The following is a 21,807-nucleotide window of genomic DNA, read 5'->3' as shown; positions in this document are numbered from 1 at the left end:
AAAAGAGAAAAAAAAAAACCCCTCCCACTTGTCTGGATTGGAGAAAGACTAGTTCAAACTTCAAACTCGAAAAGGTCAATTTTTTGAGCACCGATAAAATGTTTATTGCAAAGTCATACAAAGTCGTTTAGAATAACTTGTACTCTCTCCGTCCCACTTTGATAGTTCTGTATTCTTTTTTCATCTGTCCCAAATTATAGTCCACTTTACAATTGAAGAATGTAGTTATATTTTAATTTTTCTAAAATATCCTTATTTAATGTAAGTAGTTGTTAATATAAACATACTCCATTTAATGAGAGTTGATTTTTTTTTTTACCATCAATTCAAGTTTTCATAAAATTGTACCATATTTAATGTGAGGGTATTTTAGGAAAATAGCAATCTAAATTTACTTTTCCAACAAAATTAACTACTTTTTCTTAAATTGTGTGAAAAAAGAAACAGAACTATCACAGTGGGACGGAGGAAGTACTAGGGAAACGATACAATCATCTATACTGACATTTTGACTTTCTGCTTTGGTCAACTAAAAACCTTCTTAAAAAGTCGTGCTTCTTTTTCATTTTTGATAAAAACTAAATTTTATTAAGGGATTATTGTTAATTAATCGTCCACCAGCATGATCAATCGCTGAAGAATAATTGGTTTAGTGTAGAGTCTTGTGGGTCTGACTAATTTAATGCAGTAGTGATGTCGAGATCTGCTTAATTGATTGCTTGGTGATCTAATCTCATTTTAATTCAATTAAGAATAATTGGTTTTAATGCGGTCTTGTGGGTTAACTGCATTGAACTCCTCGTTGTGTGCCCACTTAAAAAGAAATTTCGTTGTAGTGCTAGAGTCACAATCATGCAGAATCAGAAAACGGATTTAGTTCCTCTCCACAAAATTCTATCTCCAATTTTTTACAATGCAGATTTAGATGCATGACATGTATTTTTATCTATTAAGAAGGGATATGATCATTTTAAAATTTAACTAATCCTAATTTTTATTAAAAAATAATAAATGACAAATATCATGCATTCAAACGTATATCGTGAGAAATGAAGAGAAAATCCACCGTAGATGAGAGCCAAATCCCGAGAAAACGCATATGAGGTTGTTAGATAAATGGAGCATACCTTAAATTGTGGTGCCAATGCCAAAGCCAAAGGAAAAGGATGGCTCATACAAACAGTTGAATACTGAAGGACAGATAAGAAATTTTGAAAAGTCAAGGGTAAGACATGAATCCATGCAATTTGATTGTCAGGCACACGGGGACACTCGAAATGAAGCTTAAAGCATGTTACGTAACTGCGAACAAATACCAAAAATAAATGCATGCGAGAATTTTGGAAACCAAAATGTTGCGGTATACAGAAGCAAAATCAAGAAGAAGTACACGCACATTATTCTTAACAGAGGATAAATTAATACTCCCTCCGTCCCACTTTAATAGTTCTGTATTCCTTTTTCATCTGTCCCAAATTGTAATTTACTTTCCAATTGAAGAATGTAGTTGTATTTTAATTTTTCTAAAATATCCTTATTCAATGTAAGTAATTGTTACTATAAATCTATCCCATTTAACGAGAGTTGATTTTTTTTTTTTACCATCAATTCAAGTTCCCATAAAGTTGTACCATATTTAATGTGAGGGTATTTTAGAAAAATAGCAATCTAAATTTACTTTTCCAACAAAGTTAACTACTTTTTTTTTAAACTGTCTGAAAAAAGAAACAGGACTATCAAAGTGGGACGAAGGGAGTAGTAGCAAAATTGGTGTTTCATGCAGGCAACAAAGCAATCATTAAAGCCTTATTATTAGAACTAGGCATTCGACCCCGCGGCTGTCGCGGGGTGCCCATATTATGGTGTTATTGAGTGATGAAGAATTAAAATAAAGTAGAAGAAATTATAAATAGAGGGTTATTGTTTTGTTGAATAGTATAGTAGTGACTGTAGAATAAACAAAATACACCAAAATGGAAAAAGTAAGGAGATTTTTTTATTTTGCTAATAGTTTATGGAGTCACCTATGACAGAACGCATATGTAGTCCGTAGATAAAGAAAACCAAACCAAAGAAACTGACGGTGAAAAGGTTAATGTAGACAGAACGCATAGTCTTCAACTATACAAAGAGTTTGTGGTTTGGCAGAAGGAAGCACGTGCATGCGTTAAATCTGACTAATGATTGCAAGTCCACCATGACAGTATGCAATCTGTGAAAGAACCGAACGAAACAAGCATATCTCTATCTTTAAGTACATGACATGAACTGTAACTACAGGTGTAACTTCTAATCTGTAACCACGTAAGATTAATTTTGCGCCACGTTACCTTTAATCACCAGGGAACAACCACGTAAAATTTGATAGCATGCGGTGGCATTGTAGAAGAATTGCTATATATTTTGCTAAAAATATCTTAAAACGCAAAAGCTTTAAATTAATAACTGAGTAGTTAATATTAAAATGTAAAAGTTTTAAATTAATAATATTAGATACACAAAAAATTTGTCTCGAAATATTTTTTTTTTCAGAAAATCAATATTTTTGTTCAAATATATATTTTGCCGAACATGCACATATATAAAAAGGCACACAACTAATTATCACTTTGTCCTAAACACATTTATGTTATGCTATTCAATCTTAAAACGCAAAAGCTTTAATTTAATAATTGAGTAGTTAACAAATATTATCGAAATAACATTTTTGAAATAGAGGGAAATTATCCGATATTTTTAAAAACAATTGATCGTATTAATGGAACCTAATACAAAGTGGGACAATTGATTTATATTTATTAGATATGCACATATTGGAATAAGATGAGAAAATAGAATATGAGCACAACAGCAAAAGGAGACAATTAACTTGTAACTGGAGCTTGACGGCGAGCTTTAAATTAATAATTGAGTAGTTAATATTAAAACACAAAAGCTTTGAATTAATAATATTAGACACACACAGAATTTGTGTCCATATATATATTTTGCCGAACATGCACATACAAATATTATCAATCTTAAACGCAAAAGCTTTAATTAGCTTTAATTTAATAATTGAGCAGTTAACAAATATTATCGAAGTAACTACTCAATCTTAAAACACAAAAGCTTTAATTTAATAATTGAGTAGTTAACAAATATTATCGATCTTAAAACGCAAAAGCTTTAATTTAATAATTGAGTATATTAGGTTAACATTTTTTGAATTTTACTTACAAACATTTACGTTTTTAACATAAATTAAATGATTCAAAGTAAAATGTTCATAAATAGTTAGTACTTTGTTCATGTAATGGAGAAAACCAGTAAAGAGCCAGTATGCTATGGGCAATTTCTTTTTTTACTTTCACATATTTAATTTATGTTAAATACAAAACCTATGAGTTTTCCTTTCATAAAAATATTAGTGTAACACTTTTCTAATTTTAGTTACAAACATTTATGCATTTTACACAAATTAAATAATTCAAAGTAAAATGCCCATAAATGACTAATATTTTGTTCATGTAATGCAAAAAATTCATAAAGAGCTGGTATGTTATAGGCAATATCTTCCATTTGTTTATTAATTATATGTACATGTATATTATATTGGAACATGTGTAAAGATTTGTAATATAATTTTTGCAATGTAGTATGGATTTGTCATATTTTGCATTATTTTGAATGATTATGATTTTGATATGTTTTTCTATTGGTACAGTAAGTAATGGTTTTGCACTTTTTATTTTTTTTGGTATTTTATTCTTTATAGTATATTTATGTTTTGTTTAATTGTGATTTGATTATTGGTTCTAATTAATTTTATGCTAGCGAAAGTTGTGAGAGTGGATTAATTGAAGGATTTCTTAGTGTGTATGATGGTATAATTTGAGGTGTATTATTCTAGGTTGTGTTGATTTTTGTAATATTTAGTATTGATTAGTAATGTGTAAATTGTATAAATTTTTTAATTGTTTGTTGCTGGTACTATTTAACTTGTGAAGAGTAATTTGGCAGCCAAAGTTGCTGATTTTGTTTGCGTATCATATATATTTTTTTGCTATATATGGATGGATATAGTGGTATTTTTCTTATGTCCGAAACCCAAACAGAGTGGACCAACATAAGGCGGCAGACCAGAAAAGATTTCGCAAAAACCGTGGGAGGTCCAAGAAATCTGGGCAGACATATGCAGCAGGCAACGGGCCAGCCACTAAAAATATTATTTGCAATAAAAAGACGAAAAAGGCCAAAATCTGTAGAGAAACAACAACGAAACCAGTGTAAAAGGGTAAAATTGGAATAAGGCGACCAAAATTTAGAACCTGCGGCCGACAAGCATGAAACAGAGATGACCCCACAATGAGTTCCATCACACCTACAAAGACAAATGAGGATAAAATCAACGCTCAAATTACAAAATAACCAGTGGAAATCACTGTTGCCAACCCTTCGGCGCTTTATGTAGTTAGAGATATGTTGCTTTAGAAAGAAAAAATAAATAAATAAGAAAGAAAAAAAAGGGTGCAGTTACAGTTTTGTCCCTCTAGGAATAAAATGGTTAAAATAGCGATAAATCAGATTGAGACCGAGGCATAAATACAGGGAGATTAAGTGGAATTCAAGCTAAAAAGTAGTAGTAGTAGTAGTATTCCTCAGTCCATTTTATACATTACGGAATAAAATCAAAAAAAGGAAGAAAAGTACGATGCAATAATAATAATGCAGCATAGTGGTGGATAGTTCCTCAGAATATGAAAATAGAGATGGACAACACTAACAGGTGCTTGCTTGCTCGCTCAAATTTTCTTCGGTTCCTGTGCTTGCTGACAAAAGAGCCACTCCACTACATCTTGTTTATACGAAGAAGAAAAGAAGGAAAATATTCTGATCTTTCTTTTCTCTAAGCATTATTGGCTTTATCATCCGCCAATCATTCCTCATCCCTTGTAGCTTAGCTTGAAACTGTTGGTCTGGACTCTGGTGGTGGCTTCATATCTGTCTTAATCTCTCTCTCTCTCTCTCTTGGTGCCCGAAAATCAAGCTAGAGCTTTTGCGCAGAACGCCTTTTCCTGGAGTCTGGATGCCAACTTTCAGGTACAAGCTCATTTGATTCTCATTCATGTTGAAACCCGAAAAACACACACACGTGCAATTCAGAAATTGCCTGCGGAAAGGCGAGGAGTAAATAAGAAGTAATAATGAAATTTTGTGAAGAATCGCAAGTCCGTATTTCTTCCGCAAAGAGATTGACAAATTCATACCTAATCATGAACTTCTGCTTATTTATATATAGTTTTCCTGACCTTAAATATTCATCGAAAGCCGAAAATGCTGACAATCAAATCTTCACGTTAACAAATTCATGCCCGCGTGTGCAACAGTTTGAGAGCGCAATTTGATAGAAATGACCCTCATTATTATTATTATGTTTGAAAAATAAAACATTTACTTTCCGGACATGATCAATAATTTATCATTGGTTAAGCAGGGGCAGGCAGTTCGATGGAGAAACAATACGCTTCCTCGCAATTGTATTCTCCTCTCCTCCAATAGTCTTTTTTTTTTTTTTTTTTTTTTTATCGGCAACGGTAAATGCCTTATAACCTAATCTAACCTAATCTAGTAAGGGGAGATGGTCAACTAAGACCAGCCACATATTGTGAAAAATTTGAGGGAGACGGGGGTAGAACCCTGACCTCCAACGTCACCAAAGACGGTGATGACCACTGGACCAAATAACAAGTGACTTCTCCTCCAATAGTCGATGTTGTAAATTTAAGTGCACATGCTAGAAGGTAATAAGATTAACTAGCACTCTGTACGCATACATCACTCTGCACGACAGTGTATACTGTCAGATTTTGATTTTTGACATATAATTTAAAATTTAGATTTAGTACATGTATCATATATTTTTAAAATGGTGACGGTGCACGCACTGTTAGAATACGTATATTCATTCATTGTAATTCATCCATCATATCGATATAATCAGACATGATTCTAACCATGATTTCTCTGGCACCAACATTAAGTAATAGGCTATGGCCAAAACCGAAGAAATGAACCTCCGCGCAGTCTCTCCTAGAAATGGATGGGCCTCCACTCAAATCAGCGGTACTAAGCCAGCAGCCAAATGAGTGAGGACGCTAAGAGGCCCACTAATTACAACAATAGGCCATGCAAGTACACGTAATTAAGATGTCTTAGACAGGCAGATCTTATTTTAACAGCCGGAACGAACGGTAGTGGGATTATAATATTTAAGACTTGGTCCTCTCAACTGCATGACATGACAAGGGTTTGTTCAACTCTGATCATCACATCAGACACCTGCTTTTGCCGCTTGATAGATAGTCAGTCATACAGGGTCAAAGATTTAGCTTTAGCCAGCAGGATGTGGAGAAAGCATTTGATGAAGCCAGTGCCTGGGGCTGGGGTGGTAATGCCATCAGGGTCATGTTTAATCTGTAGCTTTTGACAAATTGTGCATTACAAGTACTGTGAGACGGGGAGTGCTGGCTTTTCTTCTCCACCAGGGCTTCATAGCCAGCAAATCTATCTGAATGCCCTTCCGATCTGTGAGTGAAATAAATGTAACAGATTTGTGGGATCAGGATATTGAAGAAATGTGCATGCTTATGATGACAGGGAGGTAGAATCAGCACAACGGCCATGATCAGGCTTGAGCCAGATTAATTACCAAAATCACTCTCCGAAGGCATCTAAAGCATTTTGAGTTTCACAGAATTTTCTCACGTCTCCTTGAACTTCATTGAACGACCAAACTTAACTTAGCTACGGGGCAATAGCCATGGCGTGAGAAAAGTCAAAAGCGGGCAATTCTCAGATCCCCCCTTGCTGGTAAATGCTGTACTCCTATATACGGCCAACAGTCAGGAGTAATCAAATGTGAAGGCTCTAAGGCATATAGGCTTGCAACGGGCACGTCCTATCTCCGATTGGGTCTGAGGCAGATTCATAACACCAAAAAAGACGCCCATGCGCTGATTTTCAGAAAACTAGAACAACTTTTGAGTTATGAGATTTTCTCGTGGAAAGGAAAGGTGAAGGAGGTGGCGGACTGGTGGGGTTTTTTCAGAAAACTAGTAGTAACATTTAAGCTTACTTTCAACGACATAAGAGAAAGGATTAAGGGTGTGGTGTACTGGTGGGAATAATGTGAAACGCCGACGACGGTCAAATCAAATTCCTATTCAGTAAGTGAACAAAGATTTATAAGTATTCAAAATCCATTCAAATCGTTCTAGTTGTTTAGATTATTTTAAAGATGTTGCGTTTTATAATCCATCAATTATTAAAATATATTTTAAACGCTATAATAAATTGTGTTTTACACATTGAAATACTATCTAAATGATCTAAATAATTACAGGGATTTGTGAAAATTTTAAATATTTTGTCAAATTTCTCAATCCAAATGCAACCAAGGAAACTATCTGGTTTTCATAATCCATATTACCAGATTCATTTGACACTCATTCGTTATTATTTCACTTGAATAGCGAAGAAAATATTGCGCTTGATATACCAATTTTTCAACATGAAATGCATGCTTGAAAATATATCCAAATATATGAAAATTTTCAGCCCCAAGCGTTTGTGTATACGGTCGAAGACATAATAAACATATGCACTTGAGGATGGAATGGCCGGGAGAACATGTTGCCCGGGCTGCTAGATGACCCCTTACCGCAGGAGTCAGCATACGTAGAAAACTAACGGAAACTAAATTAATTTTTTTCTCAAAAAAATACGGTTGGCATTTTTCCATAATCATAAAAGGAGCCATCTTGCCATTACAAAAAATGATTCTAAGCCACAAAAAACACAACCACAATCTTTCCCGATGACTTCTCTCTGGCGCATGTTCATCTGTGTCTCTGGTTTCACGTCGCGCTCTATAAGAACAGCCTGGTTTCCTCGCATTTACCTTCGCCACTTGCTGAGAAAGCATAATTAGCAAGTCAAAAACAAACCAAAATGGGTGACATGGCCTTGAACAAAGCAATCCTTTTTTCAACCCTTCTCTTCATTCCTCTTGTTCTTTCAGATGACACCGTACCTGCCCCCGCTGATAAGGCTCAATTGAATAGCTGGTTTGAGCAAAATGTGCAACCTTTGGCATCCCGGAAAGACACTTTGGACCCGGCACTAGTCGCTGCAGAAGCCAATCCCAGAATCATCAAGCTCAAGAGCGACGGAAGCGGTGAGTTCAAGACTATAGCCGATGCCATCAATAGCATCCCAAATGACAATACCAACCGCGTCATCATTTCACTTGGCCCCGGAAACTATACAGAGAAAATCAAGATTGAACGTAACAAGCCATTCATCACAATAATTGGAGATCCAAACCATATGCCTACTCTAGTGTTTGGTGGTACAGCGGCCAAGTATGGAACCGTGGAAAGTGCCACCTTGATTGTTGAATCTGATTACTTCAACGCCGCTAACCTCATTCTTGCGGTAAGCGAACTACATATATAGCCAGCACGCGTTGTTCTTGTTTCTTTTTCCTTGAAGGTCTTGTTTCTGATCGATCACATCTTGGGTTGCTTCGAATTGCTCTAGAACTCAGCACCAAGGCCAAACGGCGACGTGAAGGGAGCCCAGGCGTTGGCTGTGAGAATTGGAGGGGATAAGGCTTCCTTTTACAACTGCAAATTCCTTGGTTTTCAAGACACCCTTTGCGACGACAAAGGAAAGCACTTGTTCAAGGATTGCTACATCGAAGGCACCGTAGATTTCATTTTTGGCAACGGAAAATCCATCTACTTGGTAAAATATTAGTAAAAATAGAAGATCAATTCATCATCTTTTACTTCTTTTCTGATCATTTTCTTGAAGAATGCGAACAAGCTGTGGATGAAATCTTGAATGTGATTCATATTGCAGAATGTTGAGTTGCATGTTATCCCGGGCGACCGACAGGCATGGATCACCGCACAGGCGAGGCACACCGATGCTGAAGACACAGGATACTCATTTGTCCACTGCAAAGTCACTGGCACAGGTCGCACTGCTTACTTGGGCAGAACTTGGATGCCTTATGGCAAGGTCGTGTTTGCCTACACCGATATGAGCGACGCGGTAATCCCCGCAGGCTGGTCTAATAACTTCCATCCGGAGACTGAGAAGTAAGTTGTATTCATATTTAATCTACACGCCAGCGAACTCGGTTTTCAAGATTTATCAAGACAGCTTCTTTTGTGTGTGTGTGTGTGTGTGTGTATTGGCTGAGAGTTACTGAAAAGTTATTCCTTTTCTTGTTTTAGTTTTCTTGGGTATTTGTCTAATGGTGGCAATGGTGTATTGCAGGACGGTATTGTTCGGAGAATTCAGTTCCACCGGACCAGGTTCAGACACAAGCAGTAGCCGGGCTGCATTCACCAAGAAGCTTACTGAAGCAGAAGTTAAACCCTTTCTGACTCTTGGATTCATCGAGGCTTCTAAGTGGCTGCTTCCTCCCACCCAAGTTCCAGCTTAAGGCTTCTTAGCTCTGGAAAACAAATGGCTTATTCTTTTTGCCATTTTCTTCATGCAACTTGTTCATCCGTATTCCCGAAATAAATATTTGGAGCGCACCATAAATTTTACATTTAGAAATGCTTACGAAAACTATAAAGTTAGAGGCGTTGTAAACTATAAAGTTAAACCAGAGAGGATTTTAAGTCCTTCCTTGGGTTGTATGTGAAGGTTCCAATCCTCGGGAGTTATGCCAAAACGCTCTCTTGATTTAGTAAGGTCTGTGTGTCTGCTAGCCCCAAACACAGCCTCTTTAGGCTCTCCGTCCCTGTAGTTTAGAATAGATAGGTTATACAATAGTTGTCGTCTTAAAAAAAAAAAAAATTACTTGGTCATTCTCTTTCTTTGTTCTTGAATTTTAGGTATACTCATCCCTCCCTAGGAGAAATTGGAGGGAAGAGGTAATGCAGAGGAGTGTAATCCCTGTCTTATAAATACTCAATATCAAGTACACTGTGAATTTTTGTATGTGTATGTAGCTTTTAACGTGTGTGTGATCCTACTATTACTCTTTTCTTTTCTTTTCTTTTTTTTGGTGATGGAAGGAAAATCTTTTCGTGTTACTCTCCCAATCACTAGGTAAAGACGTTTTTAAAGTGGTTTATCCGATACGCATTCTCGGATAGCGGTTACAGGTTCTTTAGTTAACAAAAAAAAAAGAAGACGTTGTTAAAAATTAATCTGCACTGTCATAGGATTAGTGTACATCAATAAGCAACTTATCACTGAAACAGAAAACACAAACACAAACAAGGAAACACAAAAAAATAAGAGAGAGAATGTCCAATTTGGAGTTTTTAGTGGGAGTGATACTTCTAGTGCAAATTGTTGTAACAAATGTTGGTTTGCTCGGTAAAATGTATACAAGGTCAATGTTGTAGTCCCTTGCATCAACCAAACACACCGCAGTTTTAACAAACAGTAACTTGTAATAGTTAACAGTTTCACAAACAATTACTTATAATACTTCCATCAATTAGACAACAAATTAGTACTTGCTTTGTTATTTGCTTTTGCTGTGCCTGTTGAATTTTTAAATACATATGGAAGGCCTGTATTTACTCTTTTCTAGTCCCTCCCCTTTCCTCCAATTAGGTAGAAAATGAAAAACAGTGAATGAAAGGCCGTGCTTTTCCTTTTCTGACGGTAAGCTCTGTTTTTTCTTCTCCTTGGAATTTACAGGAGATTTGAAAATGTGTCCCTTGTGTAATTTTATGCCAACATTAGTTAACTTTTTTGCATAATTTTTTTTGGTAATAAAAGGGATTATATATTGAAAAAACTTAAATTATAGGTACAAACGAGGGAAGCAAATTCCTTTAATATCTGCATCTACTGGATTCTTCAAAGCATGAGGGACACTGTCATAACACACAAAATTCATATTTTGTTGAGTACCCAATTTCATCAATCTGTCAGCACACTAATTTATTTCTCAGTAAACATGTCTAAGTATGACTTTCAGCGGAATAGATGCCAGGAACCTGCAATCAGGGATAATTAAAGCATACTCATGAGTTAGAGGTATCTGCAGATATAAGCAAGTGATTTCAGGGTGAAGCACATGAAGGTAACACGTGCTGATACATTAATCAGATAGTTGTGACGCGTGCTACCTTGCATGGTGAAGCACATGAAGGTGCATTGTGTGAAGGTCTCTTGCTTTTGTTAAAATTTGAAAATTTTTTTGAAGCGTTTACCAAGTTGATTTGTATTCTATGTTTCTTTTTTAATAGATGCATTGAATTTCCTCCTTACTATGAAAAGGTGACAAATAAAATGTTGATGCATTTACGATTCCACTACTACATTACCTTGCACCTGTGTCACGGCTTTCTTCTTGTGAACTGCCATTTGGTTCGAGTATAGGTCAAAATTGCTGATTTTCTCAGACTAAATTTGCCATTTGCTGCAAGTATAGGAAAATATTGTAGTAAATATCGTTATGGTAACTAAATAGTTTTTACTTGATATAACAGGTTATTATATTTTTAGCGACCATTTAATTACCAGTTAGACCTATCTACCCAGGCATGTCAATGGGTAAGATCTGAGTTTGATCCCTTTGATCCAGATCCAGATCCATTTAATTTAGTTATACTCGAACCCAGATCCATACTCTTTTGGGTTTAAAAAGTAAGTTCATACCCAAACCCTTATGGATTTGGGTATCCAATGGGCATCTATGGGTATTTTCTGAACATACTAAAGTAAAAATGTATTTAAAATACATAGAGTTCATAAATAATATAAATACCATCCAATTTTTGTTTTCAAATAATAAAATTAACATTCAACAAGTTAAATGCAATATTGTGAATTCAAAAAAAGAATTATTATAGACTACTTCTATATATTTTCAAAGATTCAACTGCATTCACATCCAATATTTTATTTGTTTGCCTTTACCTTTTCTCCTTTTCTCGAAAAAGTTTGTATCAATTATAATGATAACTAGGACTAGTTTTTTAAAAAAGAAAACAACCATAACATATATAAATATTTAGTCTTATTAAAAAAAATGTAAATTTATACCTCTTTTTCTTATTTGTCTCGCAATCCAGCACTAAAATAGTAAATGAGATAAAAGTCATTTGACTAAGAATCGATAGCAAATAAATAACAGAATAAGAGAATTTATAAACACTTACTCATTTTTTTTATTCAATCCAATCATCAGTAATCACTAATATTTCAACCATATCTAAAAGCAATTAGGCACGATTCTCATCAATCACCCAACCGCCAATACTAAATGCAGATTCTAATGCCATAACTTACTGTATTTGATCCAATAGTCATAAAATATTATATTATTTTATAAATTTACTAATACATATTATTTAATTAAATAAATATGTGTTTGGATAAGGTCTGGTATGAATCTAAATTTGAATATAGATTCTAGAAATCCAAACCCTACCTAGAGTCACGACTCTCTCACAGGGTCTGGATTTGGGTAGAGTCTGGATTTAAGAAATTAAATCCAAATCCTACCCAAATATATTGGGTCTGGGTTGGATCTGGATAAAACCCGACCCATTGACCTAAATAGGATAATGCCTAAAAGTAAGGAAGTAAGTTTCTCATTTAAATAGTATGTTAATCATAATAATTAGAAACTTGTGTGTTTTAAAAGGTAAATTAGAATAAATATTAAACTTACTTTTTAAAGAGATAAATTATTATTTTATATCCCAAACATACTTTTGAGAGAGTAAATTTAGTTCAAGTAATAGTAAGTTTTTATACATAAATAATAATTCTTACTTATAACATAATAAATTTGATTAATGACCAAAACTGACTAATTTATGGCACAAATGTACTATTTTGCTTAAAAAAACTTATACCAAAGCAATACTAGGAAGTTTATTTGAAATAACAATAAAATGTTTTATTAATAATTAAAACTTCGTACCTTAGTTAGTAATTACTCATAATATATTTGTATAATACATGATTATATTTATAATTAAATTTTTTTTTTGTATTTATGTACTTTAAAATACTATGAAAAATATTTTGACCTTTCACATAATCTTATAAAATAATAAAATTTTGTTGTATTATAATTTTTTAATCATTTTCAATTTCATGTGGGCCAAAACCTACAAGAATTGATTTAGAACCACTACCTTCAGAGACAGACATACTCTATAAATTCCAGTACACCTAGGCCTTTACAGAAAATCTGAAATAAGAAAATGCCATATAATATTAACAAAAATGTGGTGTTCGGCATCACTTTTCTGATGTCTTGCTGCGCTCCTCCCAACTACTTTCCCGTGCACATTCTCCGCACACGGTGCTGCTGTTGAGATATGCCAGTTTTTCCTACAGATTTTATCAAATTAAGTTTGATATCAAAAATTAGTTATTAGAAAAATAAGGATATTTGTTAACAAAAGATCATGTTGGTTTGTTAACAGATATTTTAGATAAGATTTGCTAGTAGAAGGAGATTATATTTTGTTGAGATTTCTAGGATAATTGTTAGTTGGATATTTTGCTAGTTTGTTTCATGTAATCACTATAAATAATGAGTTGATGAATATAGAACAATAAGCTCATTTTTCACCTTCAACACAAGTCTCTTATAAGGTTTTTTGCAACACTAAGGTGTTATTTCTTAGTTCATGCCCCAAAAAATCAACAAAGTGGTATCAAGAGCCTATATCTTAAGGGCCTGAGTTTTGTTTTTGAGAGTGAGTGAACTTGGTGAGAAACCCGTTTCACTATAAAATTATACACTTAAGCCTTCAACATCAAAATGCCAGGAAACAACTTCTTGTCCAATCGTCCAAATTTCACTGGTGAAAACTACCAAATCTGGGCTGTCAAAATGAAGTCCTATTTGGATGCTAATGATCTTTGGGATGTAGTAGAGACAGATCCTGTTCCTGAATTGTCAGAAGATCCAACTATTGCAGAGATGAGAGCCCATAGGGATGCAGTCAAAAGGAGATCAAAAGCCATGACTTGCATTCATTCAGCAGTTTCCGATGCAGTATTCACAAAAATTATGACTTGTGAAACTGCAAAAGAAGCTTGGGATACTCTCAAAGTGACTTTTCAAGGCAATGACAGAACAAAACAGATGCAAGTTTTGAACCTTAGGAGAGAATTTGAACTCCTAAGGATGAAAGACAAAGAAAACATTAAAGAGTACTTTGACAGACTCTTAATTGTTGTGAACAAAATCAGATTAATTGGAGAACAACTTCCAGATAGCAGAGTTGTGGAGAAAGTCTTGATTAGTTTACCAGAAAGGTTTGAAGCCAAGATTTCCTCTCTTGAAGATTCAAGGGATCTATCTCAGATGACCTTGTCAGAATTGATCAATGCTTTAGAGGCACAAGAACAAAGACGAGCCATAAGAACTGAAGAAGTCATTGAAGGTGCTTTTCAAGCAACAAATGAGGATCAAATTCGACAAGGTGAGAGAAATGATCAAAAAAAATTTAGCAAAGATGAGAAGAAAAATGGCAGAAATCCTCCGTGTCCACACTGTAAGGAAACCTCACATTTTTCAATATATTGTTGGTTTAGACCTGACGTTCAATGTAGGTTTTGTAAGCAAATGGGACATATGGAGAGAGTTTGCAAAAATAAAGGAAAAAGAGAACATCATGCTCAGATGGTTGATAAACAAGATGAGGAGCAACTTTTCGTAGCCACTTGTTTTGCAAGCAATAATTTCAGTACTGAAACTTGGGTAATAGACAGTAGTTGCACTCATCACATGGTTTATGATGAATCTATATTTAGGAAACTTGATAAATCGCAAATCTCCAAAGTCAGAATTGGAAATGGAGATTATATTGAGGTGAAAGGCAAAGGTAGTGTTGTTATTGATTATGGTTCAGGTACCAAAATTATTTCTGATGTTTTGTATGTGCCTGTAATTAATCAAAATCTATTAAGTGTTGGACAGTTATTGGAGAAAAATTATTCTGTCATCTTCAAAAACAGGACTTGTGTTATACATGATCCAGTTGGGAATGAACTTTTCTCAGTGAAAATGAGAGGCAAAAATTTTGCTTTGAATTTGTCAGAAATTGACAATTCTAAGGTGCAGTATTATGAACCAAAAAATTTAGATGATGCTAAAATTCAGGAGGAGATCATTGATGAGACAATTGAAGGAGGCTACATTGTGAAAATTCATGAAAAGTTACCCAAGGATGATGGTAGTGACAAAGCTGATGAAAGGCCATACAAAAATTTGAATGATTGTTTTATGTCTCTCATAGCAATCTTTTTTTGTATTGCGAATTTCTTTTTCAGGTTCATCCATTGCGTATGGAAGTTTCACTTTCAAGTTGCAAAGAAATCATTTGAATACATCAGAAAATTTGATATTGGTTTTGAAGGTTGTCTCAAGAAACATTGCAACACTGAAGACCAGATTGCAGACATTTTTATGAAAGCCTTATCCAAAACAAGGTTCAAAGATTTGAGAAAAAAATTAAAAATCTGCAACAAAAGTGGCAAGGAGGAGTGTTGAGATATGTCAGCTTTTCCTACAGATTTTATCAAATTGAGTTTGATATCAAAAATTAGTTATTAGAAAAATAAGGATATTTGTTAACAAAAGATCATGTTGGTTTGTTAACAGATATTTTAGATAAGATTTGCTAGTAGAAGGAGATTATATTTTGTTGAGATTTTTAAGATAATTGTTAGTTGGATATTTTGCTAGTTCGTTTCATGTAATCACTATAAATAGTTAGTTGATGAATATAGAACAATAAGCTCATTTTCCACCTTCAACACAAGTCTCTTATAAGGTTTTTTGCAACACTAAGGTGTTGTTTCTTAGTTCATGCCCCAAAAAACCAACAGCTGCAACCCATTTTTGTGCCCTGACTTCGAAGTGTCAGCAGATGGGAGAGATTTGTACATTTTCTCGTAATCATCCGGTTTCTTGCGCGTGAAGGTGTGGCTTCAAGATTGATTTCAGGAGCAGAGGGAACTGTGTTTCTGCGTGCTGGTTTTTCATCAAATGCAGTTTCCTCGAGGTACTGTCTGCTGCTCATGTGCAAATTTGTAATTCATTCCTCTTTCTCTTGCTGATCAATTGCAGATGCATCAGGTCAAACTGGTTGCACTTTCTCCCATAAAAAAGTTCTCCTGAATACGTCCCAAGCCATCTCTTGTTCCTCTTTTGACAGCTTTTCCTCTTCATTCAGTTGCAAGAGTTTCATGTTCATGATAATGTGCAATCCATCTACATGTAGCACAACTTTATTAGTGAATATGCATAAGACTGCATTAGACATGCAGCGAAGTTTACCATACCAGCTGAAGGTCCAAAAAGAAATGCAGCACAAGCTCGACTATTAATCTCTTGGCGGATACAAGCAACTGATGGTCATAAAAACGAAGTTGTTTTCCATATTGGTAGTGAACTTGTAACCTACCTAAGATAATGCAGTATTACGTTCTCATGAAATAATCTCATAGACACTCAAACGAAAACAATTGGAGACCTGGATCAGTCGTTGAAAGATACAAGAAGAAAGCCTCCCAACTAATCAGAAACAAGTCAATAAATATTCAAATAGTTTGAAGAAACACTACCGTCTTTCCATAAACAGTAGGAAAATAGACAATCCCAAAATCTAAAGATACTTGTCAACTACCATTTACAAACAAGCTCACACCAAAGGTAAAAGGAAAACAACATAGGTTAGGACCAACAGAAATGGAAGCGGAAAAGACTCTCAAGGCAGACATAGCTTGCAGAGTGTCAGATATTTGCCCAAACTTAGTAATTTCCAGTTTGATACCTTAATATTTATTTGCTTTTTATACCTGCCAGAGTTGAAGTAGACTGAAGAAATATCTAAGATATTAAATAATGTCAACACTGTCACCGAGAGACATTTGATTTTCACAATATTGATCAACTAATTAGTCATCAACTTTTAACTAGGTTGAGATAAGTGTTAAAAATTTGAAGATGGTTAATTTCTTGACATTTCATCTGGCCAGGCAGGAAATAGATTTCTGTGTATAACGTCTTTGAATCATTCTAGAGCCTTGCTAAAGAAGGGCTGAGGATATGTAATGCAAACGCATAGCATGAAGACTTTCTCGAATAATGAGAAAGATACTGTTACTGGCAAACTACCTAAAGCACTACGAAAAGCTGCTTACCGCAAGAATTAGTGTACGTGGAAAAATAACGGAAACTAAATTAATTTTTTTCTCAAAAAAATACGGTTGGCATTTTTCCAAATTCATAAAAGGCGCCATCATGTCATTACAAAAATTGATTCTAAGCCACAAAAAAACACAACCACAATCTTTTCCGATGACTTCTCTCTGGCGCATGTTCATCTGTGTCTCTGGTTTCACGTCGCGCTCTATAAGAACAGCCCGGTTTCCTCCATTTACCTTCGCCACTTGCTGGCTTCCAAGAAAGCATAATTAGCAAGTCAAAAACAAACCAAAATTGGTGACATGGCCTTGAACAAAGCAATCCTTTTTTCAACCCTTCTCTTCATTCCTCTTATTCTTTCAGATGACACCGTACCTGCCCCCGCTGATAAGGCTCAATTGAATAGCTGGTTTGAGCAAAATGTGCAACTTTTGGCATCCCGGAAAGACACTTTGGACCCGGCACTAGTCGCTGCAGAAGCCAATCCCAGAATCATCAAGCTCAAGAGCGACGGAAGCGGTGAGTTCAAGACTATAGCCGATGCCATCAATAGCATCCCAAATGACAATACCAACCGCGTCATCATTTCACTAGGCCCTGGAAACTATACAGAGAAAATCAAGATTGAACGTAACAAGCCATTCATCACAATAATTGGAGATCCAAACCATATGCCTACTCTAGTGTTTGGTGGTACAGCGGCCAAGTATGGAACCGTGGAAAGTGCCACCTTGATTGTTGAATCTGATTACTTCAACGCCGCTAACCTCATTCTTGCGGTAAGCGAACTACATATATAGCCAGCACGCGTTGTTCTTGTTTCTTTTTCCTTGAAGGTCTTGTTTCTGATCGATCACATCTTGGGTTGCTTCGAATTGCTCTAGAACTCAGCACCAAGGCCAAACGGCGACGTTAAGGGAGCCCAGGCGTTGGCTGTGAGAATTGGAGGGGATAAGGCTTCCTTTTACAACTGCAAATTCCTTGGTTTTCAAGACACCCTTTGCGACGACAAAGGAAAGCACTTGTTCAAGGATTGCTACATCGAAGGCACCGTAGATTTCATTTTTGGCAACGGAAAATCCATCTACCTGGTAAAATATTAGTAAAAATAGAAGATCAATTCATCATCTTTTACTTCTTTTCTGATCATTTTCTTGAAGAATGCGAACAAGCTGTGGATGAAATCTTGAATGTGATTCATATTGCAGAATGTTGAGTTGCATGTTATCCCAGGCGACCGACAGGCATGGATCACCGCACAGGCGAGGCACACCGATGCTGAAGACACAGGATACTCATTTGTCCACTGCAAAGTCACTGGCACAGGTCGCACTGCTTACTTGGGCAGAACTTGGATGCCTTATGGCAAGGTCGTGTTTGCCTACACCGATATGAGCGACGCGGTAATCCCCGCAGGCTGGTCTAATAACTTCCATCCGGAGACTGAGAAGTAAGTTTTATTCATATTTAATCTACACGCCAGCGAACTCGGTTTTCAAGATTTATCAAGACAGCTTCTTTTGTGTGTGTGTGTGTGTGTGTGTGTATTGGCTGAGAGTTACTGACAAGTTATTCCTTTTCTTGTTTTAGTTTTCTTGGGTATTTGTCTAATGGTGGCAATGGTGTATTGCAGGACGGTATTGTTCGGAGAATTCAGTTCCACCGGACCAGGTTCAGACACAAGCAGTAGCCGGGCTGCATTCACCAAGAAGCTTACTGAAGCAGAAGTTAAACCCTTTCTGACTCTTGGATTCATCGAGGCTTCTAAGTGGCTGCTTCCTCCCACCCAAGTTCCAGCTTAAGGCTTCTTAGCTCTGGAAAACAAATGGCTTATTCTTTTTGCCATTTTCTTCATGCAACTTGTTCATCCGTATTCCCGAAATAAATATTTGGAGCGCACCATAATTTTTACATTTAGAAATGCTTACGAAAACTATAAAGTTAGAGTTGTTGTAAACTATAAAGTTAAACCAAAGAGGATTTTAAGTCCTTCCTTGGGTTGTATGTGAAGGTTCAAATCCTCAGGAGTTATGCCAAAACGCTCTCTTGGTTTAGTAAGGTCTGTGTGTCTGCTAGCTCCAAATACAGCCTCTTTAGGCTAAGGTCTGTGTGTCTGCTAGTCCTAAATATAGTCTCTTTAAGCTCTCCGTCCCTGTAGTTTAGAATAGATAGGTTATACAATAGTTGTCGTCTTAAAAAAAAAAATATTACTTGGTCATTCTCTTTCTTTGTTCTTGAATTTTAGGTATACTCATCCCTCCCTCGGAGAAATTGGAGGGAAGAGGTAATGCAGAGGAGTGTAATCCCTGTCTTATAAATACTCAATATCAAGTACACTGTGAATTTTTGTATGTGTATATAGCTTTTAACGTGTGTGTGATCCTACTATTACTCTTTTCTTTTCTTTTCTTTTTTTTTGGTGATGGAAGGAAAATCTTTTCGTGTTACTCTCCCAATCACTAGGTAAAGACGTTTTTAAAGTGGTTTATCCGATACGCATTCTCGGATAGCTGTTACAGGTTCTTTAGTTAACAAAAAAAAAAAGAAGACGTTGTTAAAAATTAATCTGCACTGTCATAGGATTAGTGTACATCAATAAGCAACTTATCACTGAAACAGAAAACACAAACACAAACAAGGAAACACAAAAAAATAAGAGAGAGAATGTCCAATTTGGAGTTTTTAGTGGGAGTGATACTTCTAGTGCAAATTGTTGTAACAAATGTTGGTTTGCTCAGTAAAATGTATACAAGGTCAATGTTGTAGTCCCTTGCATCAACCAAACACACCGCAGTTTTAACAAACAGTAACTTGTAATAGTTAACAGTTTCACAAACAATTACTTATAATACTTCCATCAATTAGACAACAAATTAGTACTTGCTTTGTTATTTGCTTTTGCTGTGCCTGTTGAATTTTTAAATACATATGGAAGGCCTGTATTTACTCTTTTCTAGTCCCTCCCCTTTCCTCCAATTAGGTAGAAAATGAAAAACAGTGAATGAAAGACCGTGCTTTTCCTTTTCTGACGGTAAGCTCAGTTTTTTCTTCTCCTTGGAATTTACAGGAGATTTGAAAATGTGTCCCTCATGTAATTTTATGCCAACATTAGTTAACTTTTTTGCATAATTTTTTTTGGTAATAAAAGGGATTATTTATTGAAAAAACTTAAATTATAAGTACAAAACGAGAGAAGCAAATTCCTTTAATATCTGCATCTACTGGATTCTTCAAAGCATGAGGGACACTATCATAACACACAAAATTCATATTTTGTTGAGTACCCAATTTCGTCAATCTGTCAGCACACTAATTTATTTCTCAGTAAACATGTCTAAGTATGACTTTCAGCGGAATAGATGCCAGGAACCTGCAATCAGGGATAATTAAAGCATACTCATGAGTTAGAGGTATCTGCAGATATAAGCAAGTGATTTCAGGGTGAAGCACATGAAGGTAACACGTGCTGATACATTAATCAGACAGTTGTGACGCGTGCTACCTTGCATGGTGAAGCACATGAAGGTGCATTGTGTGAAGGTCTCTTGCTTTTGTTAAAATTTGAAAATTTTTTTGAAGCGTTTACCAAGTTGATTTGTATTCTATGTTTCTTTTTTAATAGATGCATTGAATTTCCTCCTTACTATGAAAAGGTGACAAATAAAATGTTGATGCATTTACGATTCCACTACTACATTACCTTGCACCTGTGTCACGGCTTTCTTCTTGTGAACTGCCATTTGGTTCGAGTATAGGTCAAATTTGCTGATTTTCTCAGACTAAATTTGCCATTTGCTGCAAGTAGAGGAAAATACTGTAGTAACTATCATTATGGTAACTAAATAGTTTTTACCTGATATAATAGGTTATTATATTTTTAGCGACCATTTAATTACCAATTAGACCTATCTACCCAGGCATGTCAATGGGTAAGATTTGGGTTTGATCCCTTTGATCCAGACCCAGATCCATTTAATTTAGTTATACTCAAACCCAGATCCATACTTTGGGTCCAAAAAAGTAAGTTCATACCCAAACCCTTATGAATTTGGGTATCCAATGGGCATCTATGGGTATTTTCTGAACATACTAAAGTAAAAATGTATTTAAAATACATAGAGTTCATAAATAATATAAATACCATCCAATTTTTGTTTTCAAATAATAAAATTAACATTCAACAAATTAAATGCAATATTGTGAATTCAAAAAAAGAATTATTATAGACTACTTCTATATATTTTCAAAGATTCAACTGCATTCACATCCAATATTTTATTTGTTTGCCTTTACCTTTTCTCCTTTTCTCGAAAAAGTTTGTATCAATTATAATGATAACTAGGACTAGTTTTTAAAAAAAGAAAACAACCATAACATATATAAATATTTAGTCTTATTAAAAAAAATGTAAATTTATACCTCTTTTTCTTATTTGTCTCGCAATCCAGCACTAAAATAGTAAATGAGATAAAAGTCATTTGACTAAGAATCGATAGCAAATAAATAACAAAATAAGAGAATTTATAAACACTTACTCATTTTTTTTATTCAATCCAATTATCAGCAATCACTAATATTTCAACCATATCTAAAAGCAATTA

At 35.1% G+C, this 21,807-nt stretch overlaps 2 protein-coding genes across 2 annotated transcripts; both read left to right on the top strand.

Annotated features, from left to right (window-relative positions):
* The first annotated feature begins 7,901 nt into the window (after positions 1–7,901).
* On the top strand, positions 7,902–10,005 carry LOC113721099 (pectinesterase 1-like). Its single transcript, XM_027245525.2, has 4 exons — positions 7,902–8,478; positions 8,584–8,790; positions 8,908–9,149; positions 9,331–10,005. Exons 1-4 carry the CDS (start codon positions 7,993–7,995, stop codon positions 9,497–9,499), a joined length of 1,104 nt encoding a protein of 367 aa, XP_027101326.1. The 5' UTR covers positions 7,902–7,992; the 3' UTR covers positions 9,500–10,005.
* A 7,465-nt stretch (positions 10,006–17,470) lies between these two features.
* Positions 17,471–19,557, top strand: LOC140035807 (pectinesterase 1-like). Its single transcript, XM_072077205.1, has 4 exons — positions 17,471–17,985; positions 18,091–18,297; positions 18,415–18,656; positions 18,840–19,557. The coding sequence occupies exons 1-4, from the start codon at positions 17,509–17,511 to the stop codon at positions 19,006–19,008; spliced, it is 1,095 nt and encodes a 364-aa protein (XP_071933306.1). The 5' UTR covers positions 17,471–17,508; the 3' UTR covers positions 19,009–19,557.
* The last annotated feature ends 2,250 nt before the right edge of the window (positions 19,558–21,807 follow it).

Source organism: Coffea arabica, chromosome 2c, assembly GCF_036785885.1.
Source record: "Coffea arabica cultivar ET-39 chromosome 2c, Coffea Arabica ET-39 HiFi, whole genome shotgun sequence".
Lineage (NCBI taxonomy): Eukaryota > Viridiplantae > Streptophyta > Magnoliopsida > Gentianales > Rubiaceae > Coffea > Coffea arabica.
The sequence above is the reverse complement of the archived record's forward strand: the minus strand, read 5'-3'. Positions and strand labels throughout refer to the sequence as shown.

Coding starts and splice junctions, on each gene's coding strand:
- LOC140035807 (XM_072077205.1), top strand. CDS start 17,509: ATGGCCTTGAACAAAGCAATCCTTTTTTCAACCCTTCTCTTCATTCCT. Junction 17,986..18,090: donor CCGCTAACCTCATTCTTGCG/GTAAGCGAACTA, acceptor GAATTGCTCTAG/AACTCAGCACCAAGGCCAAA. Junction 18,657..18,839: donor TTCCATCCGGAGACTGAGAA/GTAAGTTTTATT, acceptor GGTGTATTGCAG/GACGGTATTGTTCGGAGAAT.
- LOC113721099 (XM_027245525.2), top strand. CDS start 7,993: ATGGGTGACATGGCCTTGAACAAAGCAATCCTTTTTTCAACCCTTCTC. Junction 8,791..8,907: donor ACGGAAAATCCATCTACTTG/GTAAAATATTAG, acceptor TTCATATTGCAG/AATGTTGAGTTGCATGTTAT. Junction 9,150..9,330: donor TTCCATCCGGAGACTGAGAA/GTAAGTTGTATT, acceptor GGTGTATTGCAG/GACGGTATTGTTCGGAGAAT.